Raw genomic sequence first — 19240 nt, forward strand, 5'->3', positions numbered from 1 at the left:
ATATCTGACAGATGGAAGAAACCAAACTATGATGTTTGATACACTTGAGGACTGGCGTGCTGAGCTGGAGCGGACCAAAGGGAATGTGAAATACAAAGCAGTGACCACCAATGAAGGCTACAGGGTGTCTGAAAAGTAAGCTTGCCCTAATGAATAGTGAACTGTGGATTTGCAAAAATCAGTGCTATTTTTGATGCTGAGGATTATACAGTTGTTTAGGGCTCTTTTTAGGATCTGGTTTCCATTTTTATTTATGTAATACTTAGATTTGTGACCTCAGGAGATCTTACACAACCTCCAGCTCAAGCAGGGTTAATTTCAACAGCAGGTCAGACTACTGAGGACCTTGGTCAGTCAAGCTTTGTGCAGGTCTAGGACTGGTGAACACCACCTTAAAATGGAATAGGAAATATGTAGATCTGGGACTTACATTGCTGTCATACTGCTTAGGATGACACTTTCTCAGTCCTGCACCTTTACTCTGGTAAAATTTCAAGTTAGATGCTTTAGAGATTTTTCACTGATTTAGCTGAGGGGGGCTGGATGGGGAAAGAGTACCTGGTTTAAAGTGTATCTGCAAAATGTGCTGGTGAGGGTTAAGTTGTGTTGCCTTTAAGAGAAGGTCAGCTGAGTGTAGCTACCAGGTTAGCTGAGTAGCATCTATAGGTGAACCCTTTAGAATGTGTACGAAGCTTTGTATGCTACTTTTGTTTTGTTTAATAGTCAAATCTTGAAAGGCTTCACAGATCTTCACAAATCTGTTTATTCTACAACTGTCTTGAGAGACCCAAACCAAGTTTAAGAGTACTTACTTAAGAGTTGCTTCTCTGGGCCTTGAACATAATTAATCTTGGCTAATGCTGGAAATCCATAATATATTAAATTACATTCTTGAATTAGGATGTGAACTGCTTTAAAGGCCTGGAAACAGGAGTAGTTATCTAACACTGCAAGCGTATCTTTTGAAATAACAAAGCATGAGAAAAATAAGGTGGTCTTTACAATCAGTCTTAGAGGTTACAGTTAAATGTAGTACTTAACTGCAACCTTGGAAAGACAGGGGAATGTTGCAGGGAAAATAATTAAGAGCTCAAGACTGGAAAAAAATACCTTACTCAGCTGAAAATAAAGGGACAGCATTGATGAAAATAATTATCTGGTTGGAAAGATTATTGTAGCAGTAAGAATGAATATTTAATTAGCATGTGGGCTAGAACACTCACCATCATTAAAAGGAGCTTGGAGATTGTTCTTTGTTCAGTTTTTAAGACCAAGAAATTCTCCTTTGTTATCTTAGGCTGCCTTTGTATTTTGTTGTTCCCATATGCATTTCTGAAGAGAGTATCTTGAAGTATGAAGGCAGAGGCATTCCTGTAAGTATGTGTATGGCTGAGGGTAAGAAATCTTACTGAGATGGCAAAATTTCAACCAGCATTTCAGATGTGACAACATATTATTTCAGAACTTGTTTCAGCAGTTTACATGTTGAATATCCCTGGCCATCTACTCAAGAGAAACAGATGCTGGAAGGAGAAGTGCTCAAAGTATTCTGTATTTCACTAAACATGGTAATACATAGCAAAGACATAACAGCAAAATATGTGTTTACTGTTCACATTCCTATTTTCTTACATCAGATGTCAGTCTTCCTATAGAGTACAAGTACTACTAGTCTGTCTGTCCATCAGCCTGTTTTTCATGAGGCTGTACTGACATCTGGCTGGGGCAGGATGTAGGACTTGAAATGCTGTTTGGATATTGAGGTGGAGACCATGCGTGTAAGGTGAGGGTGAATACCTCCAGTTACCTGGCTTGGGTGCTGGTAAATGGTATGGCTATGATGATATAGCGCTTCTACAAAGTCAAATAACCCAACAGAAAAACTTGTTCTACCAGTCCAACAGAAAATAAGTTAAATATACTGGTTTGCACCCTGTAGCAAGGTGGCTTTGGCTTCCTACCTTGTAGTTTAAGAACCAGTAAGACTGAGTAGATGGAAACAAGGAGCAAAGCAATCTCACTTGTGAAGTCTTGCCTCAATTGCTGCATGTCCAAGAGATTTGCCAAGGAAACCCATGTTCATTTCATGCCATTAAATTAATTGGTCTGTGGAGAAAATGGCACTGTATTGTCCTGCCTAAAGTTCAGTTCAATTTGTCTCAAGGTCAGAGACATATTACACTAGCTCTTACAAACAGAAGTGTTTTGGTTTGTTAGTTGGTTGTCTTTTTTTTTTTTTTTTTTTTTTAAATCCATCTTGCATTCATAGAATCACTGAATAGTCTGGGTTGAGAGGGACCCTTTTAAACATCATCTTGTCTAGTACCCCTCTGGAATGAACAGAAACATCTCCTAGATCAGGCTGCACAGAGCTCTGTCCAGCCTGACCTTGAATGTTTCTGGGCATCTACCACCTCTCTGGGCAACCTGTTCCATCCAGTGTTTCACCACCCTCATTGTAAAAAGTTTCTTCCTTGTATCTAGTTCTAAATCTGCTGTCTTTTAGTTTCAAACCATTACCTCTTGTTCTGTCACAGTCCACACACAGGACTTATTAAAAAATATTTCCTTTCTTACAATACCTATTAAGTAATGAAAGGCTACAATAAGGTCTTCCCAGAGCCTTTTCTTCCCTGGATGATCAGAGCACTGCTGTAGAGACAGGCTGAGATCACCTTTGTGTCTCTCCTCTGGACCTGTTCCAACAGGATAGATGACAGCATTTTTAGCTCTTCCTTTGTCCATTGTTCAGAGGCCTTGTAGAACTCTTCTCATTGTTTCCAAATTACTTTTGTGAAGCTAATGTAAAGATATCTTGACCATATTAAAGTGGTTTGAGAAGGCAGTGAAAGGACAGTGTAGTAACTTTTTCCACTCTTGATGTTTGTGAGTTTCCTGCATCTTTCTGAGGTGCACCACTTGGTTACTGTGAATTGGTAGCAGAACTCCATCTTCCCAGTTTGCCTTGTGTGATACTCCTGCTGAAAACAATTCTTACTCCTCGCTTCAAAACAAGTTTAAAGATGAGCTTAAGAATTTCAAGGAGTAGGTGTGAGTCAAGAAACTGTGTAAAGAGAAGTAAGAAACTTAAGTAAGAAGCTTTGAGGACTGATTTGCTACGAGAAGTACCTGTGACTAGGCAATCTGATTCAGTTTTGGAGTGTTTAATATTTTATTTTGTATGCCTAGATGACCCTTTATGCATAGTTCACGTGGAAAGGCATATCAGTGCATCTATTGTGAGTTATCTTAAGGCTGAACTATAAGAAAAAACTGCTGTGTGGAGAAACTGAAGGATAAAATATATTAAGTTACTTACAAGTGCTGTCTTGCTGCGGCATATATTCCACACTTTTTGGCCACACACTTTTTGATCAATTTTTTTTTAACCTGTGAGGGCAGTTGAGAAAATAGTGTTTTTATATAATCTGATGTTTTGTTTTCTTGTGTTTGTGTGAATTTAGAACTTCACTTAAAACTTGTAAGTGGTAACACGGTGTACTGAGGCATGTAATTTTGGTGCAGGTGTAGGTTTGCTTCTACCGATACAGCTTTTGAACACATAAAAAACTCAGTGAAGCACAGCATAGAGAAATTTCTTGTGTAATCACTCAGTCACTTAGGCAAATATCTTGTATGGGACAACTTACTAATTTTTATCACCTGGTAAATGTCTCTCTGCAGATTTGGTGTTGGTCTTGCCATAACGGTGCTGCTCTTCTCAAAATGTCTGCATTTCCCAAAGAACAGGATGACAGCACTTCACAAATGCAAAAAGCCTTCTTGGATGGGTCAGTAATAGCTATTCTGTCCACAACACTTTGCTTGGTATGGACCTTGCTTCTCTTTTTCCATATATGCTGTATCTTTTAAGCTTTCACACATCAGGAAACAGGTTCTAGATCTGAAAGTAGTTTTCTGTAGTGGAATGTGTTTAAGCGCTTGACTCCGCGTCATTGGTCAGTTTTGCAGGACTGGAACTTCACTGAAGGCTTTTTTGTGGAAATATGTTTACATGTCTGAGGGTTCTCTCTACAAAGTATGGTGTGTTATTTAGGACAAGCAGCACCAAAGCCTGTAGGTGTTAAGTACAGTTAAAGTACTGTTAACTGATGGGCTCAGTTCTGTTTGCAAGTGGGAGAAATGTAGACTCCATCTCTAAACATGGATTTGCAAGCTGAGTTTTTAAGACTGCCATCTTCTGAGAACTAGGTTTGTGTTCTTAAATAACTTTAGACAAAGTGATCTAAAATCTCTTGAGACAACGTAGCAGTTCACTACTACAGCTTTCAGATGTGAGGGCAGACAAAGCTTTTTCAGCTGAGGCAGTGAACTGAATTAGTTCGGCAGTTTGAAAAATGCAAAGTTTAATTTAATGGAAGGAGCACAGCTGCCTGACTGAGAATTATGATAATAACTTGTTGCTTTTTGGTCTTGGCTCTTTTTAACCTGTTGGGTGTCCTGGAGAGAACTTCTCTTAGCAGCAAGCTTTTAATCACTCATGTATACAGTCTGTATGTTCAACATCAGCTCCTTGCTCCTCAAAGAGGAAGGGCCTGTTAATCACACAGAACTAACAGAAAGTATCTTGATTTGGTTCTTAAAACTCTTTTGTTTATAAAATTACTTGCATAGAAAAGGCTTTTGACTCTTCCTACAGAGTCTCTAATGCTTCTCGTGTGAAATGGGGAAGATTGTGACTCAGAACTCTAATGCTATTTCATGATGCAAAAACAAGTAAAACTAATACTAAGCTATTACAAAGTATCGACTGATACTTTTATCCCTTTCCTGCGGTCGTCTGAACTTAGGCTAGTATTGCTGATTTTCTTTGCTGTGGAGTTCTGGTGCTCTACCATTAGTATCTAAAAATATATATGCAGATTGTCCCTGAGGGTGTGATACCGTGCTATGGTAACAGTAGCCGCAACTCAGGCACAAAGATGATGTTTATAATTACAGCTTATCTTATTGAAAAGGCTGTTCAGAGCCAGATCTTCCAGCACAAGTTGTTTACTTCTTTACTACTTCACTTGCAAGAAGTATAGTATTTGACCAGTGATTGCTTTCCCTCACTTCTTTGATCTCTGGCACCTTACAGTAGGTCTAGTAAGCTGTGTTTCTGATGTGTATGCCTGTAGTTCTCACTTAAAACAGGTTTCTGTGCTACAACATACAGGAAGCAAAGCACTCTGTCCTGCCTGGAAAAGTGCCCACAAGGCTTCACTTGTGAAGTATGAGCTAGAACAACTTTTCCCAGGTCTTGACAATAAAAAACCAGCATGACAGCAGACATATTTACTAAGCTGATGTTCATCTGAGCTCTGGAACCTGAATGAGAGGGGATGTTCTGGGTCCAAACCAAAGCTTCATCTGGTCTGGTATTTTTTCCTCTCCTTCAAGGGAAAAAAATAGCAGATACATAGGGAAGTGCAATGTATATTGTCTTGCTTGAGTCCAAATTTTCTTTAACTCCTGTGTTTCATTAGCAGACCTGGAAGCTAGGTATCAGAATGCAATTTGGTTGGTAGAAGTCAAGAGAAATTGTAAGCTTCTACTGGGAGGTTTGGGTGTTTCTATCTATCTCTTCTTTCTGGGTTCATTTCTAGTAGCCTGCTAGCAAAGTAATTTTGGTGTGTCTAGTGAAGATAATACTAAACAAGCAGCAGTAAAAATCAAATAGTGCTTACAGTATTTGTAGCTGCACAAATAGGCACGAATGTAATTTTACTGGTGTAATGGTTAAAAGCATCAAATTTTGTTATAAGCTTCAAATCTTCGTTCGCGAAGCCTAGCCATGATGATGATGATGATGATGTTATAAGCTTGTAGGCAACCTTTCAGACAACTCTTAAAAATGCATGGATGCCACTAGCTTTCCACAGTGTCTATCTCTTGATATTACAGCTCTTTCCCAAACCATGCCTATTAACTTTGTCTTCAGTGATAATAGTTGTTGCATTATTTGACTTGTGAAGCAGAAGGCTTTAATCTCTTAATGATTTGATTTAGAATCTATAAGGCAATTAGCAAACCTCCATATGAACTCCTGAGGGTGGATGACTTGTCGAGCAGCCTTCCATCTCTGCAAGATATCCAGACTGCATATACAAGATTTAAACAGCTGTTTTTGATAGGTAAGTCAAATTTTAAAGCAAAGCATAACAAGGCTGTGCCATGTCTCATGAATGCAGTCATTTTTGCAGTGTCTTGCTTTTGAGAGTGATTAAAAGAAGATTTTAAAATATGTAACTGAACACTGTGCTTACGTCTGGCACATTAATGAAGGTTTGTTGTTCTTAGACTTAACTACCTCTTGCTAAGCTGTATCTGAAAATTACTTTTAAAGAGGGTGCCTGCTAGTTGGAATGCACTAGCTGGAGTGAAGTTCATAGAGATTTTTTTCAGTTGTCTGTGGTCCATTGAAGTTGAATGCTAAGTGTCAACCTTTACACTTTGTGCTGTGTTAAGAGTTGAGTCTAAATGGTGATTAATTTTTGCCCTGGCTTTTGTTGTACATTAGTCACATCTCAAAACATGATGCTGCTTAATTTCTGTCCACTTGAAAGGAGTGAAATGGGATCCAGGAGAAAGCGTACTCCAGACTTTCAGGGTTTTTTTTTTTTGAGACTCTTTTTAACTCTTCTACCACCATGAAACAGTACTTTGACCTCACCTCTTGACATGAAGAAAGTTCCACTCCACCTTGCAATATGAGGTATTTGCCAGAGTTTCACACTGAGGATTTTGTCCAGAATACACTGTCAAATCCGCAGTGAATCTTAAGAGCTAAAAATAAATACCCATCTATTAATGTAGTTTCTGGTAATTCATCCTTTTCCTATATCTTCCTATATGAAAAAGGCCAAAGCTTGAATTTGAATCATTTAACATCTCTCAGGAAATACTGCATGTTTCAGTGATGTAACTGTATTATTGTCTTCTATTGGTGCAAAAGGGAATATGTTAAAACTCCAATACAGTAAGTGTTTTTGTCTTACGGCTGTTTAAGTAAGGTTTGTTAGTAGACTGTACCTTGCTGAATATAGCACTATGTACTGACAGTCTGAGAAAAACATTCAGGTAACCTTTTGCAGAAGTACTAAGATCTTACAGAAATTTACTGCCTCTTTGCTTTCTTTTAAAGTCTGAACATGTTAACCATTATTTGTGTCCTGTACATGCTTAGCTAATTTGGTTTAGGTAATTTGACCTGGCAATGTGCACTTGGCAGCCCAGAAAGCCAAACATGTCCTGAGCTGCATCCAAAGCAGGGTGGGCAGCAAGGCAAGGGAGGTAATTCTGCCCCTCTGCTCTGCTCTGGTGAGACCCCACCTGGAGCCAGCCCTTCAATCCAGCTCTGGGGTCCTCAACATAAGAAGGGTGTTGACCTGTTGGAGTGAGTCCAGAGCAGGGCCATGAAGATGCTCAGGGGATTGGATCCCCTCTACTATGAGGACAGGCTGAGAGAGTTGGGGTTCTTAAGCCTGGAGAGGAGAAGGCTCCAGGGAGACCTTATAGCACTGTCCAGTACCTAAAGGTAGTACCTAAAAGTACCTAAAGAAGACTGGAGAGGGACATTGACAAGGGCCTGTAGTGGCAGGACAAGGGGGATTGGGAAGGTTTAGATTAGACATTGGGAAGAAATTCTGCGAAGGTGGTGAGATGGGTGAAAACTACGTGTCATGTGAGGAGAGCTCACTAGGGAGCTTTGAAGATGCATTCCTATGCTTTTGTAGAGAACTAGTTTCTATGGTCAGGGTGAAAGAACTTGGGGAAAGGAAGACTTCAGGTGTAGTGAACAAGGGTGATGGGCAGAGGCATGGGGGCAGAACACCTACAGGAACAAAATAGATACATGCCTGTGTACTTGAGGATCATAGATGAATGACGCAGAAGAGACAAGTGTATATGGGCTGGAATTAAATATTGGAATTGTATGGAGAGACTTTGGGAGGTGCCAGTTGCACAGAAACATGTAGAACTGAAGCTATCCTGGGAAGAGTGGGAAGGAGGGATGTATGACATGTATCAGTGGTTTCTCAGTAGAAGAACTCTCAGACCTTGGGCTTAAAGGTTTGGCTCATGCAGGAAAGGCAATGTATTCTGGTTTTAATTGACTGTATCAAATTGTGACTGCTTTCCAATTTCTGTTTACTGGCTGTGATAGAAATAAAAGCAGTGGAGACTTAGGTTGCATTTAAAAAATTTGTAGAAATTCTAGTGAAATTTGTAAGACTTTAATGACTTTGGGGTATGGTAATTGGCCTTCCAGTTTGTTAGCTGTTCCTTTTTATGTATTTTCATGCATCTTCAGTTGCAGTGAAAACTGTTTAAAACCTTTCTCAGGTAGTTTTACATTCCATAAGTTTGTATAACCTACTTGTAAAACCCATTGACATTTCCGGCTCTGATGGTAATGACTTTCAAAATCCAGCCTCCTTATGTTAAGCTTTCTATAGATCATCATCTCTGAGTAAATTTATTTTCTTGTCCTTTCACATTTTTTCAACAGGTTTATTTACCTGGTTTGAGTGCCATGGACCTTCCACATACTTTTTCTAAAAGCTTATGGTGCTGTAAAACTTTACTGGTGTTTGTAGGACTGCTTCATTTCCTCATTTGGTTATAAGGTGTCAACTTTAACAGTGATTGGTACTTGCTGACTCCTTAGTATTGCTTGTTTTATATTGGCTCATAACTGAAGGGTAGTGCCATGGATGGCTATTAATTAGCACTACATCTATGTGAACAAACCAATTTTTTTGTTTTGGGTTTTTTTGCAGATAACAGTACAGACTTCTGGGCAACTGATGTGAAATGGTTTTCATTACTGGAGAGCACAAACTGGCTAGAGATAATCAGGTTTGCTATATCCTCAGCTTTCTGTGTTTCAAATTGTTGATAAATGCATTTGTAGTGGATTTTCTGGCTGGTTTCTTGAAATAGAACAACATTCTTTACTACCAGTAGGAAAAAGAATTAAGACAGACTTATAGTCTCACTTATGTATCTTATTTCTGTAGCTTGAGACAGTGTTTTTCACAGTGCAGGTTTGTGTTAAGTCACCCACAGTAAAGGATGTGAGGAGCAGCAGATCATTCCAATAGCAATTCTTCCAGCAAACCTATTGAAAATACAGATCTAGTAATTTCTCTCCTGCACTAAGTTACCCTCTTGTGATTGTTGAGCCAAGCTAAACAATCCTATTTGTTTCTTGCATGAAACCTGTTCCATGTCTCTGACTAGCCTTGCCATTCTTCTCTGTACTCTCTACTTCTGCAATATCCTTTAGGATGGGATGAACTGCAGTGTTCAAGATGTTAGCCCACCAAAGGTTTATAAAAAGACAGTTGTTCTCAGTTTTGTCCCCTTCCTGTCCTGATTGTTCCTCAAGTTCTTTTTTTCTTCTCTCAGCAGTCCACAGTGAGTAAGTGTTGGAATGGTATTGGCTAACTTAAGGCTTGTTGTAGTGGAATGCTGAGGAGCTTTATTTGTTTTCAATGTTGCTTTGTGCTAGCTCTTTTATCTGTCAGTTTATTTGTGATCAGCTTGTTACCATGAAGTGCTTCTGTAGTCAGCTCCAGTCCCCTCTAGTCTTAATAAATATCGATAGTTAGCAACTCATTAATTCAGGATTTAAATGTGTTTAATAAGAGGTTCTAGTGAAGAACATGTGTTGAGGAACTCATTGACATAACCAAGAGGACAAGTTTAAAGTGTAAGCCAGACCAAGTTCCTGTCCTTAGGTTGTTTGGAGACTGGTCATTTCCATACTTGGATCCGGTTGCTTCCTGGATTAGCCTGTTCTTGGCTCTTGCAGTTTGTAGGAATGCCTGCTCAGCAGTTCTAGATGCTAGAACAAAGAATCTTACAAGTCCACACTTAGGAAGTTAACTGTCAGCTTCTACTAGTGACCTAAGCAGTTGCAAGAACCCTAATTTGTGTGCAAACTTTTGCTAAAAATAACCTGCTTTATGAAGATTTAGATCTAGAAACCAACAGTGTTACATCTGTTTTTGTGATCTGTAATTCCACTCATTTTTCCTTGTGTGATGATAATTCTGAATAAATTTTGTCTGTGTTTACAAGATCTGATTGCTCATCCTTCCCTCTGCCTCTTAAAACCAGATTATGGAAGAAATGTGTTATGTAGGACATGAGAACTTAAATGTAGTGATGTTGACTCCTTCCAAAGTAAAGATCACACTCTGAGCAATTGTAATACTTCAGTGATGGCTGCTGTTGGCCCAGAATAAAGGGTTTCATATAACAACTGGAAGTGCATGATCAGTGGACAGATGAGATGCTCCTGAAGCTAAACAGTTCTTCATTTACACTAGCTGAGCATGGGTTTTGTGTTTTAAAGGAATAGTCAAGTTTCAAATATGGCATTCTAACCCCACCTCAGGGAAAATAATGTAAGAAACTTAATTGTAAAAATGCTTTGAAAACATTACTTAACTTTTCTTGTACCACAACAGGAGAGTCTTGAAGAAAGCAGTGGAAGTTGCTGAGTGTCTTGAAAGGCAGCATACAAACGTTCTCCTTATAGGTAAGAACTTAATCAAGTTATCCTTTGTATTTATTTTTTTAAATGTATTTTTATGCACTTCAGTTATCTAAGCTGTAAGCTTATGGTAGAATTCATAGAGTATTCCAGCACCAGACACCTAAATCTCTCATGCTTCTGGAAATGATTCCTGTAGTTAAAAAAAACTGGTAAGCATAGTTCCAGGCTAATAGAAATATGATGTGAATGAGAACTGCTGATAAATTGGTAGGAAAGCCATGCATAAAGAAGAGGTAGCATTCCTGCTTGCTAATTTATTTTATTAAAGGTCTCCCAGACTCTTTGGTGTACTTTAAGAGGGAGGGTGACCATATCTACACAAAAGGCCAGCAATGTGAAAAGTTTGTAAAAGGACTTTTCTGTGTTCTAGGTACACATTGAATACTATGTTGTCTCTTCATTAAAAATAAAGGAAAGAATATGCTTACTGTACCCATGCTGAGCAGTTTGTTTTCCTAGACTGAGTAAAGTAATCACACGGGAAACCAAACCTAATGTTAACCATTAAGTTACTCTTGGGTTGGTAACTAAGTTGGGTTTTTTCCACATGTTGCCATTTGAGAAACCTAGCACAGAAAAAAAGGTGGTTCTGGGAGGCAGCTGAAAGGTGAAGAAAGAATATTGCATGAGGAGGCAGTTTCACACCTTGTGGAAAGATGCATAGAGGATAGGAAGGGTAAGGAGGGATAGCAGGACTGGTGTTATGTGTTTGGTGTGTGAGACTGCAGGGTGAAGGCATCCAAGTTATAATAGTAAAAGCCTGGGGTTTGCAGGTTTTGTTGTCACAGTATTTTCCTACTGTAAATGTATAGATAACCTTACATTTTTACAAACAGAAATACTGGAAACATGGATTAACTTCTCTCTGGTGTAACACTTGCAAAAAATTCTGTTTCTCTGATCTTGAAATACAGTTTTGTTTATGCTAAGATAGCAACACATTGATTTTTTGGACAAGGTTTTAGGAATGGCCTAGTAGATAATACGGTTTCTGTTCTCTTCTGCAGAAGAGACTGCTACTGATCTGTGCTGTGTGATCTCTAGTCTGGTTCAAGTGATGATGGATTCATACAGCAGAACAATGTCAGGGTTTCAGAGCCTTATTCAGAAGGAGTGGGTAATTGGAGGACATAGCTTTTTGGATCGCTGTAACCACTTACACAAAAGTGAAAAAGAGGAGGTACGATTTTATTACATTCCTTGCTTACTACTTACAAGTTTACGCAAGGTAAGGAGGGATTTAGCTGTTAGTCCAGAAATTACAGTTACTCAGGATCTTTTGAGTTTTGTTTTATGGGACGATATTTTTACAGTTTTACTATTTTTGCTGTTCAGAGGTCAACAGTCTCTTCAACTTAATGGGAAATTTTATATTTGTTCTCTGTAATCCTGGAGACTTTTGAAAGTCATGTATCTTCTGTCCTTGAGAACTGTGTTAAATGGTAGTAGTTTCCATAGAAATAACTCAAATCAGTTGCCTATTCTTGTAAGATCCAGAGATCAACTTCTCCTGATTTTGCAATCTCACCTCTCCATGTTTGTTTATATCTTGGGATTAGATCAGATGGCTATACAGAATGGAAATAATAGGTGTAAACTGCCTGGTTCTGATCAAGAATTGCTATAAACTAGTTTTGCTTTGCCAGCTTTAACAGGCTGCACAGTGGCATCTTTCAGATTCAGAAAGGGCTCATGTCTTCTGTCAGCAGTTGGCCAAGGGTAGCTCAGATGATACTTCTTCAGAGTTCAGCCAAATGTATTTGCAGCAGTTCTGTAGTTAACCAGGCTTCTTGCCTTAAGACTTGTATTTGGAGACACTAAATACTGTAAAATAAATAGGCTGCATGGTGGAACATTTTTTTTTCCTGAAACTGATGCAATATTTTCTTTACTTAGGCTCCTGTTTTTCTGCTCCTGCTAAATTGTGTTTGGCAGTTGGTACAACAGTATCCTCCAGCATTTGAGTTCACAGAAACTTACTTAACTGTCCTGTCAGACAGCCTCTATGTGCCTGTTTTTAGCACTTTCTTCTTCAACTCCCAACATCAAAGAGACATCAGTGCGGTAAGGGTTTGTTATTTTGTGGATGCAGAGTGTTGGAGAACAAGTTTGACTAAGAAGCAAGGAAAACTCAAGAAAACTGATTCCCTAGCAGCACCTCTTTCAGACTTATTAAAGGTGCCATGAAGGGTGAATGAAGGTAACTTTGGCTGTAAGGAGTCAAGTTCAGGATGTAGGAGTTTATGATGACAGAACAGATCTATTACTTCTCATGTGTGGCTGTAGTTTCGTGTTTATTGCTCTTCAGTAAAAACAGAGCTCCTTAACCTAAGAGGAATATCTGAGTGTCCTTCAGAACAGGTTATCTATGAAATTCTTGTGTAGTATTTTCAGTTGTAGTCCAAAATCAACATTTCCTGAATGTTGGTTTATATTTGGTTTATACTTCTCTCCAGCCTAAAAATCTGGAAGCAATGAAAGTATCCTCTGCAAGGCTGCACTTAAAAAAAAAAAAAGGGAACACCACTGTCTTTCATAAATAAATTGTTGATCACAAATTCTAAATAAGTAGCACTGCATAACTGCAGAGTCTAACATTACCTGTGTTTGAAGAATCTGTCTCTTGCCAAAGTTTGAAAACTTTTTTTTTCTTAGATTATTTAACCGTATTTTCAACTGTGAAAGTCTAATTGCACTGTTGTTCACGTACTGAACATGTAGAAAGAAAAGAGTGTTGTTGCAACTCTGTAGCCTCTTCTCTGAAAAACCAGTTTCTTAATTTCACCTTGACTTGGTCAGAATTCCTTTCCAACAGTATTAATTGTAACCTGTTTGTTTTGGCAGAGTGGTGAAAGCCTCAAGACACAAAGTGGTCCTTTCAGATTTCTTACTGTGTGGGACTGGTCTGTGCAGTTTGACCCCAAGGCCCAGGCTTTTCTGAACAACCCTTTTTATGCAGAGAAACCAAAACCAGATAAAAGTCAACGGAAAACTGCACGATTCAAAGTAAGATATGTGCTGCTTAACTTTTTTTTTTTTTAAATTATAGAAATATTTTGCACATCTCTTATTTCAAATGTACTCACACTGGAAGTATTGGTACAAAGGTGGGGGGGGTTTTAGCTGATAAAATACATATACACCTCAGACTCCCCTGCATTTTAAGAACCCAGTTTGCATCCACCTCAGTTGTAAATAGCTGTTTTACAGCAACTGTTCATAGCCATGAAGTTAAGGACTTTTTCTTCATACTTTTTGGCAAGTATAGCAGTAAGTCATGAGATTTAACATTCAGGTTAGTTACACTGGCACGTTTGAAGGGAGTTTATTTTGTTGTTCCACAGGTTACTGACTAAAATACATGTCAGGTTTATAATTGCCTCCCTAATTTTGTCTGAGTGTAACTGGAGTGTGTGTGTGTACGCTCAGAGAGGGAGAGGGACCAACAGCAAAAACTGTCTGGGGTGTGGAAGATTATGGGTGGACCACCTCATTACCGGAAAGTAGCACAAACTCAGGAAAAAACTGAGCTTGGAGTTGGCTTGAAGTAACCTCTTTCAATTGAAATTTCTCCCTTGGTTAAATTCTGTACTGTACAAAGCATTCTCGAGTGAGGCATTGCCAGTATCATCTACAGCATTAATCTCTTATGCAGAGAGATGGAGTAAGGAACTGCTACATAAACACAAATCAAGTGCTCTTTGATTTGTGACTAGCTTAAACTAAACAGGGAAGTTTTGTAGTACTTGAAAGGATTTGGCTTCTTCAGAGAAGACTGCTTTATCAGTGTTACTTCATTGTTATAGTTAGTGCAGGGAAGGTATCTGGCAATACCGAGTGTGCTCTATGAGGTTTTTGGTGTATTAATCAAAATAACAGTTTAAACACAGCCACTGCTTTGCTATATAGTTGAAATAACTTTATTGCTTGCAAGTGGTTTCTGAATACAAGTTTTTCTTCCTCTCAAAGCTGCTTTCTGAAGTCTCATTGATGTTTACCTTAGTATTTCTCTTTTCTTTCCTCTTAAAGCATCAACGGCAACTTTCTTTGCCACTGACTCAGGCAAAGCCTTCCACAAAGAGAGGATTTTTCAGGGAGGAAACAGATCATTTAATTAAAAACATTCTGGGTAGAAGAATTGGCAAGTTTATAAATTCTTCAGATGAGCCTCCCAATAATTTAAGGGAGTTCTATGATAGCTGGCACAGCAAGCCTATTGACTGTCATGGCCTTCTGTTACCTCGCATCGACGGCCCTGAAATCAAAGTGTGGGCACAGCGGTATTTACGATGGATCCCCGAAGCCCAGCTTCATGGTGGTGGAACAATAGCTATAACTGCCAAGATTCTGGACTTGATGGAGGAGGTGCAAAGCTTGCAGATGAAAATGGATGAAGAACATAGTCAGGCTGTTTCCGGAGATGTACATTCCGTTACCACTCCGAGAAATTCTGCTCGTTTGTCATCCTTGTTTCCATTTGCTTTACTCCAGAGACAGTCTGTCAAACCAGCTTTACCCACCAGCACCTGGAAGGACTTGGAAGATGAAGATGATTTGGTCAGGAGGGATGACGAATTTCTTGATCTAACTGGGGATATGTCATAACATGTATATAGATTACAGTATGGATTGTATGTGGCTAAGCTCTGAGTTTAAATGTTGTGCTGTATCTTCATATATGGAACTTGAGCATCTGCAACCTGTTTAGTGGGTCTGTGGGGTTAAAAAACCTTGATTGGAAAGAACTACTTGGCATAATTAACTGAGCGTGTTTTGAACTTCCATTTCACTCTAACAATATTTGTTGCTGAAACATATTTTTAGCATAGGTGTAATAAAAACAGGAGTCTTGGCTGGTGTAGTCATGTGGCCACTCTGTTTAAAAAAGAAAAACAAACAATAAAAGAATACTTTCTGCTGTAAAGGTGGGATACCAAATGCATACAGCAACAATCATGCTATTTTAACATAACACCTCTTCCCCTTATGCTAGAAGTACTGGGAATGGAAGTTCTGTGACGAGTAACTTAATACGCCTGCATTTCCCCCTCCCCCCTCATAAAATAAACAGCGAAAGGTGCAACTAACTGTGCATTCACAGATCAGCTTTTGACAGCTGAGGAATAAACCTGTGGTCACCAGGGGTTTTCTGTCTACTGTTGCATCAACAGAAGTCATGTGCTTGCCCCCTCCCCTCTGACAGTGTTTTGTCTGTGTGGTATCACAGTCGCAGGTTGGCTGCTCTGAGCCTGTGCATGCACTCAGCTTAGGGTGAGATGCAAGAGCTTGATGACACATTTCAAGTCTTAGTGCTGCTGTGCTATATGCCCTTGCTGCCTTGGAATATTACGTTTGCTGTTAATGTTAAGAAGTAGCCTGACTATGAGATTCTAGTTTGCCACAAGTAGTTTTTCTCCTTTTAGTAGGGTGAGAGTTTCATTTTTAGTTTCCCCCATTGATGCCAGTTGCCTTTAAGGCTTTCTGTAGCTTGCACTGAGACCCTCCACATAGCAGGGAAGACTCTTTTCCTGTCATCCTGCAGTGAAGCAGGATTTGCAGTCTGTTGCCACTTGCCATGGGTTGGTGGTACAGCTTATGAATGTGGCATTTATACCATAGAACATTTGCATCCTGTTGCTGGATGTTTTAACAGTACCTCAGTGAAAAAAGCCATAAAGAAATGCCTGTTGACTTGGATCTACTGTGTGTATGTTTATATAAAAGTATTTTTACTGCAAATAATTGTCCTTTGTAAAGCTGAATATTATTTGACTGTCAAATCTATTCTGAACCCTTAAATTCTAGAATATGCCAAGAATGGATTCAAGTCATAAAATCAGTTACACTGAGAGGTTATACATTGAATATTTTCTCTATTCTCATAGCAGTTTAGAAATCCATGCTGGAAAACTTAGCTGGTGGGTAAACAGTTGCTTAAATTTGATCAGCTCGGTGAAACTGGGGATATTAAACTTTGTTACTGACTTATCACTTCACACTGAGTTGTATTAATGGATAGCAACAATTCATCAGCAGCCCTCTAAAAATAATTTTTCATATGTTAGAGTAAATGTATTAATGGGGAAAGAGGGAGAGCTTGATGGAGCTATGCCAGACTGAAGCTTCCCAACTCTTATTGCCTTAAGTCTTAGTGCGAGGACAATACTTGAGTTTGTAGTGTTTTATTTAAAAATACACTAGTACTTATGCTTTCTTCTGTGATATGTATGATCTTACAGCTAGCACTTGCTAGAAGGGGCTGTACAGCACATTTCCTTCAGACTTACTTGTTGTAATTCATGTGACTCCTGTATGCAATAATACTTTGCATGTTGAATGAGCAGTGTATTATTATGGTGAAGGAATACTTGTCATTCTAAGGTCACTTGGGTTCAAGAGTGGGGTTTTTTTAAACTGCCATTAGAAAAAAATATTAAAATGATTTTTCTATACTTTTGATCAAACTGTTGTAATATTTCAGTCATGAAGATTACATATTTATATTAAAGAACAGATGTTGGACATTTATTTGTACATAAGTTATCAGAAGTATATATAGAAGAGAAGCATATATCTGGAATTGAACATGGGAACACTTCTAACATAGAGTAAACACCATTGTTACTGGTTTTCTGCACTGAGGGATTGGAAATGTACTTCATATTTTTACTCCAAGCTTCTGTTTATACCTCCAAGTTTTAACACTGAATGCAAGCTAGAAGATTTACAGGTTTTTACCTTGTTATTTCCAACAGGCTGTTTGAAGAGTGTCAATAAAATATACTTTGAAACACTTGTCCTGAAATAAGAATGTATGTTTAAAGTCCTACTTTCCAAATGATGCATTAAATCATAGGCAGCTTGGCAATCCACAGTGACAAGCATGTCTGGTTTAACCCTGTTTTTATGGACTGTTACAGGGAGGAAGCTGTGCAGTTTTGACCTGGCTGTACTTCCTGGAGAGGTACTGTTGGCACAGGAGAGAGGAAAGTTCAGTGTAGTGAAGTAGGATGGCTGTAGGAAGTTACTAACGTAAACTAGAAGCTCCCCCCGTATCCAGAACAAACACTGTTCTTACATTGTTAAACTGAGCCACTTCTTGAAATCGCCACAGTGGGGTGTTTCTCAAACCAAATGTGTGTTTGAGCAGGGACTGAGAGGTGGTCACAGTGAGCTGTGGAGTACAAATCAAAGAAATTCCAGGGGTTTTTTTTTCAAGATATTACAAATTACTAGCCCCTGCTCAAAGCCAGGACTTGTGCAAATCATACCGTTCAAAAACTGGACCACTTAGGGTATTACCTACAGTCTGTGCCAGGCTTGTTCTTGAAGCCCTGTACAACAATAAGTGGTGCAGCTGCTGCGGATCACGTTGAAAACACAAGGTGTGCCTCTGCCTCACCCACAGCTTCTAACGACCAGCAATTGTACTTTGACCAGTTGACTTTGATTTAAGACCGTATTCACTATTGAAAATGTTCAGCTATTGATGCGTAGCAGATTGGAATGCAAACATGTACTTTATAAAGGTGCTTACAGCCAGTTTGGCCTCCTGATCTCTTGCTCCAGCTAAAGCTTTTTCCACTTGTGCTCAAAGCGTGGAAGCAGAACTTCAGGCGGTAGCATAATACTTTCTGCTGAGGATTTCTTACAATGGATTAGTTTTGTCACACCCGAGGTCACCTTCATTCTAATCCTTAGCTGGAGACCTCATACACAGTATTTATGCCTTGGCACTTCCTTGAAAAGAGCTGGGTTTTGTGTAAAACTCTTTAAAAATTAAGTGGGACGGACTTCATTTTCTGGGACAGGAAGGAGATTTGATTAGGGATAATCTGAGTCTAAGAAGACCATTCTATATACAGAACTGTACTTGCTCTTCCACAGTGAATTGAGCAAGGTGGGGGAGTGGAAGGGGCAAAACCCTTCTTACCATCTCAGGTCCTTTTCATTGGTTTGTAAATGTGACAAATGATGTTTTCAGCATTTGCAGGGTGAGAGAACTTAGTGGGATAGTAGAGTTACCTTGGAAAGAAGTGGACACAGAAGTTAAGGAGAGCTGATGTTTGAGCTGGAGAAACACTTCTGTGGGGAGGGCACCACTATGTTGAACATAAAGGGAGTAGAAATGGGGTTGGTCAGGCTGCGTTAGAGGAACATGGTAGAGACTACACACAGTTCTGAGTCCCAGAGGACTCCCTCTGCTTGGGAGATAAGTTTGACTTGAGTCACAGCTTTAAACTTGCTATGGAGGCTGAGAAGAGGTTAATAGAGGACTGCTGATATCTTGGCAAGTGTTTGTATGAGCAAGGGATGCCTGGTGCTGCAATATTTTGGGCTGCTGTGGAGCCTTGTGCTCATATGTGAGCCCTGTGGAACAGTAAACGCTGCTGCTTGATTTGCAGTGTCCTACTCTGTGTGTGGTTTCTCTGTTTATTGTTTCAGCAATCCAGTAGGGTGAAGTAGGTACTTCTCTTATGTTATGCTTAAAGCAGGAGGATAACACATGCCTAGGAAATGCATTTGGAAACTTAATTTGTGAACAGCAGAACTATGAGGTATAATTTTGGAGGGCCTTGTCTTGGCTGGCCATACCACAGTTCCCTCTGCTTTGTCGTTCCTTCTGGCATTTCCTGCCCTTGCTCATACAATAGCATCTTCAGTCTC

At 39.2% G+C, this 19240-nt stretch overlaps 1 protein-coding gene across 1 annotated transcript in view; it reads left to right on the top strand.

The window, feature by feature from the left end:
• Window positions 1-17364, top strand: part of MTMR12 (myotubularin related protein 12) — a 32577-nt gene extending 15213 nt beyond the window's left edge. The window contains exons 7-16 of the mRNA XM_050329227.1: window positions 12-135; window positions 1298-1373; window positions 3685-3791; window positions 6013-6137; window positions 8787-8865; window positions 10485-10555; window positions 11581-11753; window positions 12470-12637; window positions 13418-13579; window positions 14603-17364. Coding sequence (XP_050185184.1) covers window positions 12-135; window positions 1298-1373; window positions 3685-3791; window positions 6013-6137; window positions 8787-8865; window positions 10485-10555; window positions 11581-11753; window positions 12470-12637; window positions 13418-13579; window positions 14603-15178 — 1661 coding nt within the window. The 3' untranslated portion in view covers window positions 15179-17364. The remainder of the gene's footprint in view (window positions 1-11; window positions 136-1297; window positions 1374-3684; window positions 3792-6012; window positions 6138-8786; window positions 8866-10484; window positions 10556-11580; window positions 11754-12469; window positions 12638-13417; window positions 13580-14602) is intronic.
• Window positions 17365-19240: the final 1876 nt, after the last annotated feature.

This window comes from Myiozetetes cayanensis, unplaced genomic scaffold, assembly GCF_022539395.1.
Source record: "Myiozetetes cayanensis isolate MyiCay16 unplaced genomic scaffold, myiCay2020 scf4, whole genome shotgun sequence".
NCBI classification, from domain to species: domain Eukaryota; kingdom Metazoa; phylum Chordata; class Aves; order Passeriformes; family Tyrannidae; genus Myiozetetes; species Myiozetetes cayanensis.